At 37.0% G+C, this 15,231-nt stretch overlaps 1 protein-coding gene across 3 annotated transcripts in view; it reads right to left on the minus strand.

The window, feature by feature from the left end:
• The window catches only part of LOC118202079 (C-Maf-inducing protein-like), a 171,977-nt gene that overhangs the window by 38,984 nt on the left and 117,762 nt on the right, over positions 1-15,231 (minus strand). For 2 of the 3 annotated variants that reach the window (XM_085813288.1, XM_085813287.1), the window contains exon 12: positions 9,720-9,746. The exons of the other annotated variant lie outside the window; for it this stretch is intronic. In XM_085813288.1, coding sequence (XP_085669414.1) covers positions 9,720-9,746 — 27 coding nt within the window. The remainder of the gene's footprint in view (positions 1-9,719; positions 9,747-15,231) is intronic. 3 annotated transcript variants of the gene reach the window in all.

Consider the following 15,231-nt stretch of genomic DNA (forward strand, 5'->3'; position numbering starts at 1 on the left):
CCATCTATTAGTTCGTAATGGGCCGCCCTATTTCTTATCGCCACAATATCTTGGTGGCTAAAATTTTCAGGATCCTTTAAATACTCATAAATGTTTTTAAATTCAGGATCCTTACCCAGCTCGGTTATTACAGTTTCTCGGGAATGTATCGTACATGCTGTGAGCATTGCCACCTTTACAGTATTACCTTCTTCATCTATTTTTATTCTTGATAGGGCATCTGCTACGATATTTTCCTTTCCGGGGGTGTGCTTGATTACCAGATTATACTCTTGTAACCTGAGTGCCCATCTTATTAACCTTGGGGATAAGTTTTTCCCTGAGTACAATCTAGTTACCGCCGCATGATCAGAATACACTGTTATTGGCGCCCTTCCAAAATAGACTCGGAACTTTTGCACTGCTAACAGAATTGCAAGTGCCTCTCTCTCATTCGTGGAATAATTTCTTTGTGTTTGATTTACAGTTCGACTAAAAAATGCCATGGGCTGCTGATTTTGCGAAAGTACCGCTCCTACCGCATAATCCGAAGCATCCGCTGAAATTTCTAAATTCTCATCATTTTCAGGAAATTTCAAAACAGGGGCTTGCTTTAATTTTTCGAAAGCACTATTGGCTTCAGCCGTCCACGAGAATCTTGCCTTTTTCCTTTTTAATTTTAACAATGGTTCAGCAATAGCTGCAAAATCTTTTATAAAGCACCTATAATATGAACAAAGTCCTAGAAAAGAAGAGAGCTTCTGTGCCGTATTTGGCGGCGGATACTTTTGCACAGCGATTATTTTTGATTCGTCTGTCTCGATTCCTTTCTGAGATATTTTGTAACCTAAGTATTTTAATTCAGGGACTGCAAATTTGCACTTTTCGACATTAACTTTTAGACCGGCCTCATTTAATAATGAAAACACCTGTCTTAAATCCTGTACATGTTGGTCCAGATTATCACTAGTAATAATGATATCGTCTAAATAGATAAATGTGGACTTTCCAAGAACAGGCCTTAGCACAATGTCCATACATCGCTGAAATGTTGCCGCTGCCCCTGAAAGGCCAAACGGCATACGCAGGAATGCATAAGTGCCAGACTTGGTTATAAAAGCAGTCTTAGGCACATCTTCCGGTCTAAGCCCTATTTGAAAATAACCAGTCGTTAAGTCTAAAGTAGTCATGTATTTGGTAGAATTTATGTTCCTTAGAATTTCTTCGATAATACGTAACGGATATACCGGATATTTAGTCATAGAGTTTAATTTACGATAGTCAATTGCAAAACGCCACCTTTTTGGATGTGTTACCGGATAGTCATTATTTTTCTTACATAACACAACTGGGCTAGCATAACTACTTGAGATGGGCGTTATGATCTTTTTACGTAACATATCTCGAATGTGCCACTCTCCATTTTCTTTATTGTTATCATATCGGTATGGTTTGTGGCGTACTGGCAGTGAATCTCCGGTGTCGATACTATGGTTAGTAACTTGAGTAAATCCGGGAATATCACTAAATAACGAAGCAAATTCACTTACCACTTGTCGAATTTTTTGTTGCTCTTCCTTAGGCAGGTGGTCGAGGTTTAACGTTGGTGGTTCTGTTTTTTCTTCTTGAACTGGTTTTATCGTCAGCTAGTAAGGATCTTAAGTTTTACTAACGTTTATTTTATTTTAAATCTTTACTATCACTTCTTATTTTCTACTTCCGGCCAGAATTATAAGCGTTAAGGTTTTTATGCAAAGTTTGTCTGGCGAACGCCAAGTATTTAAGTTGTGGCTTTTTGCCAAGAGAGAGAGAGGAAGCAGTGAGTCGAAGCAGGCCGCTTACCTTCGAAGTTACGCAGTTGCTGTTTGCCTTCCAGGCCAGAGGTTTTAATCCTCTTGATAAATTTAAACGTATTGTAGTGTTCACAGTTCTCTGTACTAAATACGCTTCCTGTTAATATAAGGCCAATCTTCCACGTTTATTATTCTAAAGTTAAATAAGAGTTTAGTTTTATTTTTATACTTTTACGTTTTGACACCAAGTAGCGGGTCGGTGTATTCCGAAGTACGGAAGTCATTGTAAATAGAGAAAAATAAAGGGTTTTGTATACCCTTCTTGTGTATCCTGTTTACTTCCCACAGTTCTGAACATAGCTTTAGTAAGCTCTCAGTTCCGAGTCAGGTCCTTGCATGTTCCCGAAGAAGGTTAGAAGGAACATTGAACCTGATAGTGGCGCCCAACGAAGAAGAATAACCATGGCCGAGTTTCAAGAAGAACCTGTGCTGCCTGCAGAAACGGCTCAGAATCCAGAAATGCCAGCTGCCGCCCTGGAAGGATTTGGTTACATCGTCCAGACCATGCGCGCTTCGATGAAACCAGAAGCAACATTTAATGGAAACTAACCGGTAACCAGTTTTTTGGGAAAATTGGATGACCACTTCATGCTCTACCCCGTGCACGAGTTTCAAAAAGTTACCTTAGCTACCAGCGCTTTGAGGGGCCAAGCGCTTAACTGGTTCAAATGTATAGGCAGAAGTCTCTTGGGTCAAGCAGGAAGTCCCACCTATACTTACGAAAATTTCAAGACTGCCCTACTAAAAGCCTTCCCTGTTGTAAGGGATCGTGCGAAATTAGAAACGGAACTTTTTAGTATATATCAACAAAGAATCGAAAACCTCTCAAGCTTTATTTTAAGAAAAAATCACGTCTTCAAACTCTTGTATGGAAACCGTCCGGATCCTGAAATAATTCAAGTGATTTTGCCGAGGTTACTGCCCCAAGTGCAAGACTTTATTGAATTAAGAAATCCGACTACACTGGAAAAGTTATTTGAGCTAGCAATCCAGTTTGAAAGTAGAAGAACGGCGGACGTCGAAAGAAGACGCCAATATCAACAGCGATACCAATTTGGTACACCAAGACTACAGCAAACTCAAGCACACGGCTACGGAGGCAAAGCGAATCAGTGGGCAAGGAAACCCGAGCATTCAAAAACAGCCGGCGAACGTCGACAGTTCAATAGCAACCCAGGAAAAAAGTCTCAAGGGCAGGAAAAAGAAGGAAAGCACGGAAATGAAAAATAGTTTAAACTAAAACGGATTTCTGCTGACGGGAGGGTGCGGAAATCCGAAGGCCAAGAAAACCCCTCTTCCTACAAGTTAAATACAGTAATGGTGAAAAATTTGACTCTTCCGAAGATTGAAGTGTTGGTGAATAATATCCCAGCCACCGCACTCCTGGATACAGGCGCGCAGTGTTCCTGTGTGGCAGAAGATGTTTTTAGAAAGTATTTTCGTAAATATCGCATATATAATTCGGATAATACGACAGTGTTAGCTGCGCAAAGAGAAAAATGTAAGTGCATAGGTAAAGTACCTTTGTATATCCGTATCAAGGACGAACAAGTAAATGTGATGTTTTTTATAGTAAAGAATCTGCTAGCACATTTAATCTTAGGAATAGATTTTCTTTCAGACGCACAAGCAACACTGGATTTTAATGAAGCGTCCCTTAAGCTGACAATGAAACCAGTTCTTGCATAAAAGGCTGAACCGCCGATGTTAAAACTTGACCACCTCCCTAATGACAAGCAAGGAAGAATCCGACAAGTGGTAAGTGAATTTGCTTCGTTATTTAGTGATATTCCAGGATTTACTCAGGTTACTAACCATAGTATTGACAGCGGAGATGCAATGCCAGTTCGCCAAAAACCATACCGGTATGATAAGAATAAGGAAAAAATTATAGAATGGCATATTACCGATATGCTACATAAAAAGATCATAACGCCCATCTCAAGTAGTTATGCTAGCCCGGTGGTTTTATGTAAAAAAAATAATGACTATCCTTTGACATATCTGAAAAGGTGGAGATTCGCGATTGATTACCGTAAATTAAACTCCATAACTAAATATCCGGTATATCCGTCACCGATCATTGAAGAAATTCTAAGGAACATAAAATCCACCAAATACATGACGACTTTAGACTTAACGACTGGTTATTTTCAAATAGGGGTTAGGCCTGAGGACGTGCCTAAGACTGCTTTTATAACCAAGTCTGACACTTATGCATTTTTGCGTATGCCGTTTGGCCTTTCAGGGGCCCCGGCAACATTTCAGCGATGCATGGACATTGTGTTAAGACCTGTTCCTGGAAAGTCCACATTTATCTATTTAGACGATATCATTATTACTAGTGATAATCTCGACCAACATGTACAGGATTTAAGACAGGTGTTTTCTTTATTAAATGAGGCCGGTCTAAAAGTTAATGTCGAAAAGTGCAAATTTGCAGCCCCTGAATTAAAATATTTACGTTACAAAATATCTCAAAAAGGAATCGAGACAGACGAATCAAAAATAATCGCTGAACAAAAGTATCCGACTCCAAACACGGCAAAGAAGCTCTCTTCTTTTCTAGGACTTTGTTCATATTATAGGTCCTTTATAAAAGATTTTGCAGCTATAGCTGAGCCATTGTTAAAATTAAAAAGGAAAAAGGCAAGATTCTCGTGGACGGCCGAAGCCAATAGTGCTTTCGAAAAATTAAAACAAGCATTAACGCAAGCCCCTATGTTGAAATTTCCTGAAAAGAATGAGAATTTAGAAATTTCAGCGGATGCTTCGGATTATGCGGTAGGAGCGGTACTTTCGCAAAATCAGCAGCCCGTGGCATTTTTAGCCGAACTTTAAATCAAACCCAAAGAAACCATTCCGCGACCGAGAGAGAGGCACTTGCAGTTCTGTTAGCAGTGCAAAAGTTCCGAGTCTATTTTTTAGAGGCGCCGATAACAGTGTACTCTGATCATGCGGCGGTAACTAGATTGTACTCAGGGAAAAATGTATCCCCAAGGTTAATAAGATGGGCACTCAAGCTGCAAGAATATAATCTGGTAATCAAGCATACCCCCGGAAAGGAAAATATCGTAGCAGATGCCCTATCAAGAATTAAAATAGATGAACAAGGTAATACCGTAAAGGTGACAATGCTCACACCATGTACAATAAATTCCCGAGAAACTGTAATAACCGAACTGGGTAAGGATCCTGAGTTTGAAAGCATTTATGAGTATTTGAAGGATCCTGAAAATTTTAGCCACCTAGATATTGTGGCGATAAGAAATAGGGCGGCCCATTACGAACTAATAGATGGTCTATTATTCTATACAAAAACTACGAATTCCAACAACGAATTTCGACCTGTTATCCCAGCTAGTCTTAGATTAAATATCCTGCAGGAGCTCCATGACAGCCCTTTAGCTTCTCATGCTGGTATTCGAAAAACTATCCAACGCGTACGCGAGGCAGTCTACTTTCCTGAACTGCAAAAGTTAACAAGGGCGTATGTCCAGTCCTGCCCAACTTGTCAAGTAGTTAATTATATTAATTTCCGCCCGGCCGGGTTTCTAAATAGTATTAAATCCGAATTTCCAAATGAAATAATTGGCATCGATTTATTGGGCCCTTTCCCAAATAGTCAGTTAAATAAAAATCGCTATCTCCTTGTTATGGTTGATCATTTTAGTAAATGGACCGAAATTGTTCCCTTAAAACGAGCCTCCGCGAAATTAGTTACTGATTCTAAATTAAATAAATATATTTTAAAATACGGGGCGCCCCTAAAAGTTATATCGGATAATGGTCCTCAATTTATAAGTAATATATCTGAAGACATGTGCCAAAAACTGGGCATACGTCATTTAAAAATGGTCCCGTATCGGCCGCAATCAAATATAGCGGAACGGGTCAATAGAAATATAGTGAAAATTATCCGTAGTTATGTTAAAGATTTTCATAAAAGCTGGGATAACTATGTCAATGAATTTGCTTTCGCCCTTAGGACCGCAAAACATGATACAACGGGCAAAACTCCTGCTGAGTTATTTCTAGGCAGAAAGATTATAACGCCGTTAGATAAATTATTTTATGTGCAGCAAAGAGCCCCAGAATTTAAAATGGGTGATACAGAAAAACTAATTAAGGAAGCAAAGAAGAATACGGAAGTAGCACAAAGAAAACAGAAGCTCTATTATGATTTGAAACGACGGGGAGTAACTTATAAAGTAGGGGATGAAGTTTTAAAAATTAAGCATTCACTTTCTTCAGCACCAGAAGATAAAACTGCCAAATGTTTTCCACGATTTGAAGGCCCATATGTTATAGAAAAAAATAACTCACGCTGTAGTAGTGTTAAAAGCCAGAAATGGTGAACCCTGCTCCGCAAACATTGATCAAATCAAACCCTACTTTGATCGTAATAAAATGTAAATATTTTGAGATCTTTTGCAGGATCCGGCACGGCAGACACCGCAGGCACAAGCTCCAGAGGTGGAAAAACGACAAGTACAAGGGCAAGCCATTAAGAGGCAGGAGCAAGTGAAAAGAAAATTTCCCCCGGAAACATTGAAGGTAGCAAGAAAAAGAAGCCGTTCCACCGTCCAGAAAAGAGAGTTCACGAACACCCCCAGAATGAAGAAGGGAGAAGGACGACGTATGTGAAGAGAACCAGGAGAAATGACGGCAACTATAACCCGGCTCTAAAACGGAAGATCTACTCATCCGACAGGACTCTCCGCAGCAAATGTCGCCGAACTGCGGAAGGGCCATCAGCGGCGGAGGAAAAGTTACAATGAAAATTTGAACGGCCAGCAACGAGGTCCAAGCAGGAACACGACAGAAGTTTCCCGGTTCCGCCAAGACCAGCTGCCATCAAACGGCCAAGACCACAAGTAGAGGAGAAAAAGAAGGTATTCAAGGGTGACCGAACTGGTGAAAAAAGGAAGCTTCCAGAGGAAGATCCTGAAGGGCGAGCCCGTACCAGAAGGAGGATAAATCAAACTACTATCTGCAATACCTTTAAAGACTGGCCCCAGAAAAGGATGTCCTAATATCACAAAGATAAATCTCTGGAAGGAACCAGAATTGAATAAAAGCTCCTGTTTAGATGCAGTACAGATGAAAAAAAAATTATGTATCCTGGGAGCTGCTATTGTAAAAACAAATTTCTTTCTTTTAAATTTCTAGTTTCTAGCGAAAAATATTTGTAAAAGATTGGCCTCGCGTTAGATTCTAGAGCTAAAAGTTTTCAACAAGGTCGTTTTAGACCTCAGTTTCAAACTAATTAACTCTGGCGGGAAGTATGTAAGGATCTTAAGTTTTACTAACGTTTATTTTATTTTAAATCTTTACTATCACTTCTTATTTTCTACTTCCGGCCAGAATTATAAGCGTTAAGGTTTTTATGCAAAGTTTGTCTGGCGAACGCCAAGTATTTAAGTTGTGGCTTTTTGCCAAGAGAGAGAGAGGAAGCAGTGAGTCGAAGCAGGCCGCTTACCTTAGAAGTTACGCAGTTGCTGTTTGCCTTCCAGGCCAGAGGTTTTAATCCTCTTGATAAATTTAAACGTATTGTAGTGTTCACAGTTCTCTGTACTACACACGCTTCCTGTTAATATAAGGCCAATCTTCCACGTTTATTATTCTAAAGTTAAATTAGAGTTTAGTTTTATTTTTATACTTTTACGTTTTGACACCAAGTAGCGGGTCGGTGTATTCCGAAGTACGGAAGTCATTGTAAATAGAGAAAAATAAAGGGTTTTGTATACCCTTCTTGTGTATCCTGTTTACTTCCCACAGTTCTGAACATAGCTTTAGTAAGCTCTCTGTTCCGAGTCAGGTCCTTGCATGTTCCCGAAGAAGGTTAGAAGGAACATTGACCCTGATAAGCTTAAGGGACGCTTCGTTAAAATCCAGCGTTGCTTCTGCCTCTGAAAAAAAATCTATCTCTAAGATGACATGTGCTTGCAAATTCTTTACGATAAAAAACATAATCTTTACTTGCTCGTCCTTGATACGAATGTATAACGGTAATTTACCTATGCACTTGCATCTTTCTCCCTGCGCAGCTATCACTGTCTTATTATCCGAATTATATATGCGGTATTTACGGAAATACTTCCTAAAAAAATCTTCTGCCACACAGGAACACTGCGTGCCTGTATCCAGGAGTGCGGTGGCTGGGATGTCATTCACCAACACTTCAATCTTTGGAAGAGTCAAATTTTTCACCATCACTGTATTTAACTTGAAGGAAGAGGGGTTTTCTTGGCCATCAGATTTCCGCACCCTCCCGTCAGCAGAAATCCGTTTTAGTTTAAATCTTGTTTCTTCCTTTCCATGCCTTCCTTCTTTTTTCACTGGCCTTCAGACTATTTTTATGGCTTACTATTGAACTGTCGACGTTCGCCGGTTGTTTTTGGATACTCGGGTTTCCTTGCCCACTGATTTGCTTTGCTTCCGTAGCCGTGTTCTTAACTTTGCTGTGGTCTTGGCACACCAAATTGGCTTCTTTGTTCATACTGGCGTCTTCTTTCAATGTCCGCCGTTCTTCTACTTTCAAACAGGATTGCTAGCTCAAATAACGTTTCCAGTGTAGTCGGATTCCTTAATTCAATATCCGCCGTGAATAGTCGGACTCCTTAATTCAATGTCCGCCGTGTTCCCCAAGTCTTGTACTTGGGGAAGTAACTCGGCAAAATCACTCGGATTATCTGAGGATCCGGACGGTTTCCATACAAGAGTTTAAAGACGTGAATTTTTCTTAAAATAAAGGTTTCGATTCGTTGCTGATATATGCTGAAAAGTTCCGCTTCTAATCTTGCACGATCTCTTACGACAGGGAAGGCTTTTACTTAGGCGGTCTTAAAATTTTCGTAAGTATAGGTGGGACTTCCCGCTTGACCCAAGAGGCTTCTGCCTATACATTTGAACCAATTAAGCGCTTGGCCTCTCAAAGCGCTGGTAGCTAATGTGACTTTCTGGAACTCATGTACTGGATACAGCATGAAGTGGTCATCCAATTTTTCCAAAAAACTGGTTACCGGTGAGTTTCCATTTAATGTTGGTTCTGGTTTCATCGATGCGCGCATGTTCTGGACGATGTAACCAAATCCTTCCAGGGCTGCAGCTGGCATTTCTGGATTCTGAGCCGTTTCTGCAGGCAGCACAGGTTCTTCTTGAAACTCGGCCATGGTTATTCTTCTTCGTCGGGCGCCACTATCAGGTTCTGTGTTCCTCCTTACTTGCTTAGGGAACATTAACTGTCCTGACTCGGAACAGGGAGCTTACTAAAGCTATGTTCAATAAATTTGGGAAGTAGACAATACACACAGGAAGGGTATACGAAACCCTTTATTTTTCTCTCTTTACAATGATTTCCGGACTTCGGAATACAGAGACCAACCACTTGTGGTCTGAACGTAAGAATATAAAAATATTAACTAAACTCTAACTAAACTAACTTTGGATTAATCAAACAAGTGCCTACTCCAAGATTGGCCGTATATTAGCAAAAAGGCGTATGTAGTACAGAGAACTGGTAACACTACAATACTTTTAAAATTATCAAGAGGATTAAACCTCTGGCCTTGAAGGCAACCAGCAACCGAGTAAACCTACTATGGCAAGCGGCCTGCTACTAATAACTCCTTCCTCTCTCTTGCTTGGCAAAAAGCCACAACTTAAGTACTTGGCGTTAGCAAGACAAATTTGCATAAATAAGTTAAAAGCTTTTAATTCTGGCCGGAAGTAGAAAATAAGAAGTGATAGTAAAGATTTAAAATAAAATAAACGTTAGTAAATCTTAGGATCCTTACAATGTATCTTTCATTTTGAAAGGTATAGGACATGCTATATGAGTACACTATTTTAATAAAAATAATAGCACAAAAATGTTATACTTACGACATAAATCTCCCACAGGCAAGAGCGCTGTAATAAAAACAAATATTACAGTTGACATAGAATAAAGCTTACATTAAGTAAATAAAATATTAAAAGAAAAGGGTTTTGTGGTACATTTCTTTTTTAAACCCCTCAAATGGAGTTTCTACGAGATTTCATTGTTTTCAGTTCCTAGATATAGTGTCCTGGTAAAATAAAGAGTATAAACACTAAACTGAAATATTTGCTGCAAGCATCGTAAGCAAGCGATCGAATGAAAAAAATATATAATAATTACGTCTTGAATAATTCTTTTATTTATTAGACTATAATTTTTATTTAACTAACAATTTACTTTTGTGTTAAGGCCTGTCTGGATCGTCTCTTTCCTTAGACTGCGAAATAATTTGAGTATAAATAGTGATCTAATTTTTAGTTTAATTGCCAGAAAGTTGTTTACCCCTGAAAAATTCATTAGTATATCGATTTGGGTTTCATTGACTGATTTTTATTTTATTGCTAGCATGCTTATTACTAGCATGTGGGGAAGGCTAGAGGGTAGATAGATGCCACCGGGTTAGTAAATTAACTGAATATTGCACCTTCAGCAGTTGTATTTTCTGAATTTTCGCATTTAGCGATGGTTATATTTTGTTAAATTTCAATTTTCCTGTATGATGTAGCTTTTATAAAACTTTAGCCGAGTTTCAATTCTCATTGTGCTCTAGAAGTTCAAAATTGTACTTAAGTACGAGAATTCATGTAACGCACAGGAGGGATAGAAAGATATAATTTAATACTTAATTAGTTTCAATCTTATAAAATAAGTACATAGCTCTTCTCAGTGACGTCTTAATTTATAATAAAAGTCATAAATTATTATTATTTACTACTTTCATCGTCATAAATAATAATAATCATAGTGATGAATAAATATCATCATCAATCATCATATCATAATCTATGTCGGTTTAATTTATGATGAAATGAATAATAACGATAATCACCATTATTTATGATGATTATCACAATAATCATCATAAATCATCAAATAATCATATCACAATCACAATAATCTTAAGAAATTCATAGTTTTTTCCAGGATAATTTTTCTTGGCCATTTCGGACAATTCATTTTAAATATAAGAACTGTGGTTTCTGGGGCAATTTTAGGGAATTCTGAGGATTCTTAAACTAGCAAATCTCTCGTACTTACTTCGCTTTAAAAATGTTAAAATATTAAAATGACAAAAATCAATTTCTTTTTAATTTTATGATAGTTAATTTTTTAATAATATTATTTTAATTTTTTGGAATTTTAATAATAAACACTTCGAAGGGTAAGTACATAACCATAAGTTTTCAAGTCGCTGTTTTTTATGGTAGAAGTAATATTTTCTAACATCTAGAAAATTTTGGTAAATTGTTTATTAACGTAAGATATGAACATACTTTTTTAACTTAACTAAATAACTACAATGAAGACGCTTTCGCAATTGCTGTGAATGTGACTGAACGCCCACTTTTATCTTAATAGTATATTATTTAATATTTTTAAAAATAACGTAAAACACGTATAGCTCATCTCAAGTCAGTAAAATTTTATCAAGACTTGTGGATTCAGTGAGCTATACATACATAAATATCGATGCAGTTAGTCTAACTGTGAACAGAGTAGAACATGTAGCAGCAGTAGTAGCAGCAGCTGCTGCCGACAGCAGCTGTTATTGCGCAAAATCTTTCATATTCTTTTCGTAGCTTTTCCTATGCATATTTAAAATAAACGTTTATTTTCTGTTCACTGGAGTCTCAGAGTTATTGCTCCTAAGAAGTTTAAACTGAATGCGTATATAGTTGTATTGCTTGTATTTCTTTAGGGTGTCTAAATTTGGAAAAGTTTCCGAATTCCTAGGAATTCGCGTACAGTTTAAGCAAAATGAATTATTCTTAGTCTTACGTCTTGCGGGTTTTGGAAAAGTGCAGAATTTTGGATTTCCAACTGCGTTCTCTTCCAGGGAAGCCTAAATCTACGTCAGCTGATTTCGAAAACGTATCTACTTGTAAAGAGCCCTATTGAGCAATTTTCGATTCGTTACTTTATCTAACTTACATGACTAGACCAGATATTTCCTATGCAGTTAATTGTTAAAGCTACTTGCAAGAAATTTCTACTGATGCTGTTTGGTGTGTACAAATTCTTCGCTATCTTTAAGGATCCACTAAAGTAAAATTAGTATATTCAAAGTCTAATACGATTTCTGATTTGTTTACGTGCGGAGACGCAGATTGAGGAGTACATCTTAATTGTAATCAATTTGTGGCTATGAAATTATGTTAAATGATTGTCCCTATAAATGTGTTGTAAAAAGTAAAATTGTATTGCATTATCATCTACGAAAGCTGAAGTTATTGATTTAAGAAAAAGGTATTTCAGATTTATAGCTGCTCAAATCCGTAATTAGTGAAATCATTCATATTAATAGCATCACAGTGTTTGAGAATAGTGAATCATGTATTAAGTGCATACATAACCAGAATAATTCAGGTAGGTTTGAAACACATAGGCATTAACTTAAATTTACTCGTGAGAATGTGAATGCGCATAATATCAAAACTGAGTTTATTTGTCCACTAATTGCTGTCTTGTTAATTAAAACCAATTGCTGGCTTATTAATTAACCACCAATTGCTGCCATGTTAATTAATACACAAATTTCTGTCTTATTATATAAATATTTACCCAAGTGTAGGCTAAATGAACAGTTGTGTAGTTTAAAATTATCTTAATTTAGTTTTGAATGTGAGAATAATTGTAGATATTGTAGATATAATCACATACCCAGTTTTTTACGTTATCGTATTATTTCATACTTTAAAGTGATATGTAAAACACATATAGCTCACCTCCAAGTTTGCGAAACTTTACCAAGACTGATTGGTGGATTCAGTGATTGGCTATATATAAATAAATAAGGACGCAGTTAGTCCAACAGGTCCTTTGACAGCGTCTGGCATGAGGGCTTAATCTGCAAATTAATCAAGTTTAATCTTCCCAGAGCAGACATACTGCGAATTTTCGTGGGTGTCCTAAATTTTCTGCACCCTATGTAACTAATAAGCCTTCTGACAATATTCAAGCTAATGATTATGTAAACCCTAACTTCAATGGTAATTATCTTAAGAAAACTACTCAGGTTACTAAAAACAAAGCATATTCTGATGTTGTAAAAAACCTGCACACTAGTAATGTAAGCTCTAGCCATGCCACAAGCACTAATGATTCCAACACAAGCAAGACTGATGACTCTAGTGCTTTTCTTAAAATTATTAACCTCCTCAGGTAGTTAGGTAAAATGTTCGAGAGTATTTCCCACCGAGAAGTACTAGCAAAACTTACCTAAAAAATCCCAGAAATTAAAGCTGCAAATAATTCGTTAGATAAACTGTTTATTGTTTTCTCAATATTTGAGGATATATTTAGTGCTATGCACAACAATTAATTACTTATAAGGTTGATGTTACTTACTTTACTATTTTGCACTGTCTATTAAGCATCCTGTTCATCTGTACTTACATCTTTGGTCACATTTTTGTGGTACCTGCATGTCAAATCAATCTCTAGCTGTTAAATATTCTTACTGTCTAATATTTCATTATGTACTTTGTTTTTAGATTGTATATCAAGTATTATTTTCTACAATTATTCTTAAGGATTCAGAGTGCCAATTGATTCGTACTACCTAATATACTTTATTTTAGCTCTTGCTCACTAGCTCGACGGCTCTTCGCAGCTTTTCCCATTCTAATAATACACGATCAATTATTTAGGTTTTTTCAACAATTAGTGAGCATACCTTTCCAGATATTAAAAAAACTTACAAGCATCTTTTTTGGCTACTTTTGCATTAGCATTCGAAACTTCTTGCCTTTCTACAAGGGGTAGGGCTTTTGCCCAGGTATCCAGGTGATCTGACACCGTCCCACTGGAGTGCGAACCGAAAGTAAAAATCCTCAAAGAACAGGTAACAGTGAAAAAATGAAGAAATCCCTTCAAATTCCACCCGATGACTTAATCGAAACTTTATCCAGGCTCAGAGATCCTAAAACCAATAACTTATTAAGAAACATCATCAACCATATTCATAAAATCTGTACGGCAAGAAATACTGCAGAAAAATTTATGCTTGGCTTCCAAGCAGAGATATCACTCATGAAATTCGCTGAAGACTCTAACTAAATGATTCCAGTACCCAATTTTAGAAGAAATTACCTGGACTTTCATTTCTAATCATTTTTCTTTTCCCATTTCTTAGGTTCACCTAAAACTCCATTTTTCAAACGGTTTCTCTCGGGGTCAGTACTTGGGTAGGTGACCACCCACGTGACTGGCCTCGACGAATCATCTCTCCCAGACTTAGGAAGAGATGTTCGTCGAGGAATATCACAGCTCGGGCGGCTAGACGCTTGTGAACTTTCTAAATTTTTCCATTTCATTGTACCTGCCATGAGTACTTGACTGAGCTTCGCTTAGGTTAGAGCGGCGGGGCACATACTTCATGCCATACAGTTAAAGAGTTTCCTGCTATATGCTGTAGTTTTCAACAAACGATCTGATGTGATCTTAGTCCAGCTGTGAACAGAGCAGAAAAACAGCAGTTGCTGTTAGCTGTTTTTATTGCGCCAAATCTTTCATGTTATTTTTGTATCTTTTCTATGCGTATATAAAAAAAGCTTTTAATTTCGGCCCAACAGAACCTCAGAGTTATTTATTTCTTAACAGTAATAAATACTGCTACTATGGCACAAAAACGGTCCCAGTTTATCCAAATACGCGCTCAAATTTTATTGCCTGAATATTTATATTACAATACAGACACAAAATGAAACATAAATAATAAAACACAGCCAAACGTTAAAATGAAATCCTCAAAAAATATTGCTAAATATTTTAGAATAGTGAAAAACAGAGATAAACACATAATTATATTAAAGATATTAAAAAATCATGTGAAGGTCGAATTTTCAAAATGATTTCTTTAACCTACAATTGAAAAAAATTTTTTTTAAAAAAAGAATATTTTAACGGTCGCTGAGCCTAGAGAATTATCGAGATCCACAGCAAAGAGATCGATATTGCATTCGCCAAATGGAGGAGGGAAGACGATGTACATACAACCAAGCCGTACCCATAACCTATCAACTTCTCTTAATCATACAGACAATAAAAAGGGTTAAATTATTTCAGATTGCCTAAGTAAGTTATTAATTAATAAAAGCTTTATTTAATGCTTATTTCTGTAAAAGTAAGCTTTATTTATGATTTAATTCAAATCAAAATGCTTGGTTGTATTTCAAGAAATATCCCTAATGGTACAAATGTCTTTCTAAATGAAACAGGTTCATGTCTACATTACATATGGAGAAATAAACATGAAAACCGTCCATGCAGCCATCCCATTCTTTGAAATTCGAAATCGGATTAAACCAGTATTCGGCAGTTCTAGCTATTGTCGCTAAATTCCAGGAAACCGTC

This window comes from Stegodyphus dumicola, chromosome 3 (assembly GCF_044657685.1).
Source record: "Stegodyphus dumicola isolate Sdum_Otavi_A_Nest chromosome 3, ASM4465768v1".
In the NCBI taxonomy this organism is placed as follows: Eukaryota; Metazoa; Arthropoda; class Arachnida; order Araneae; family Eresidae; genus Stegodyphus; species Stegodyphus dumicola.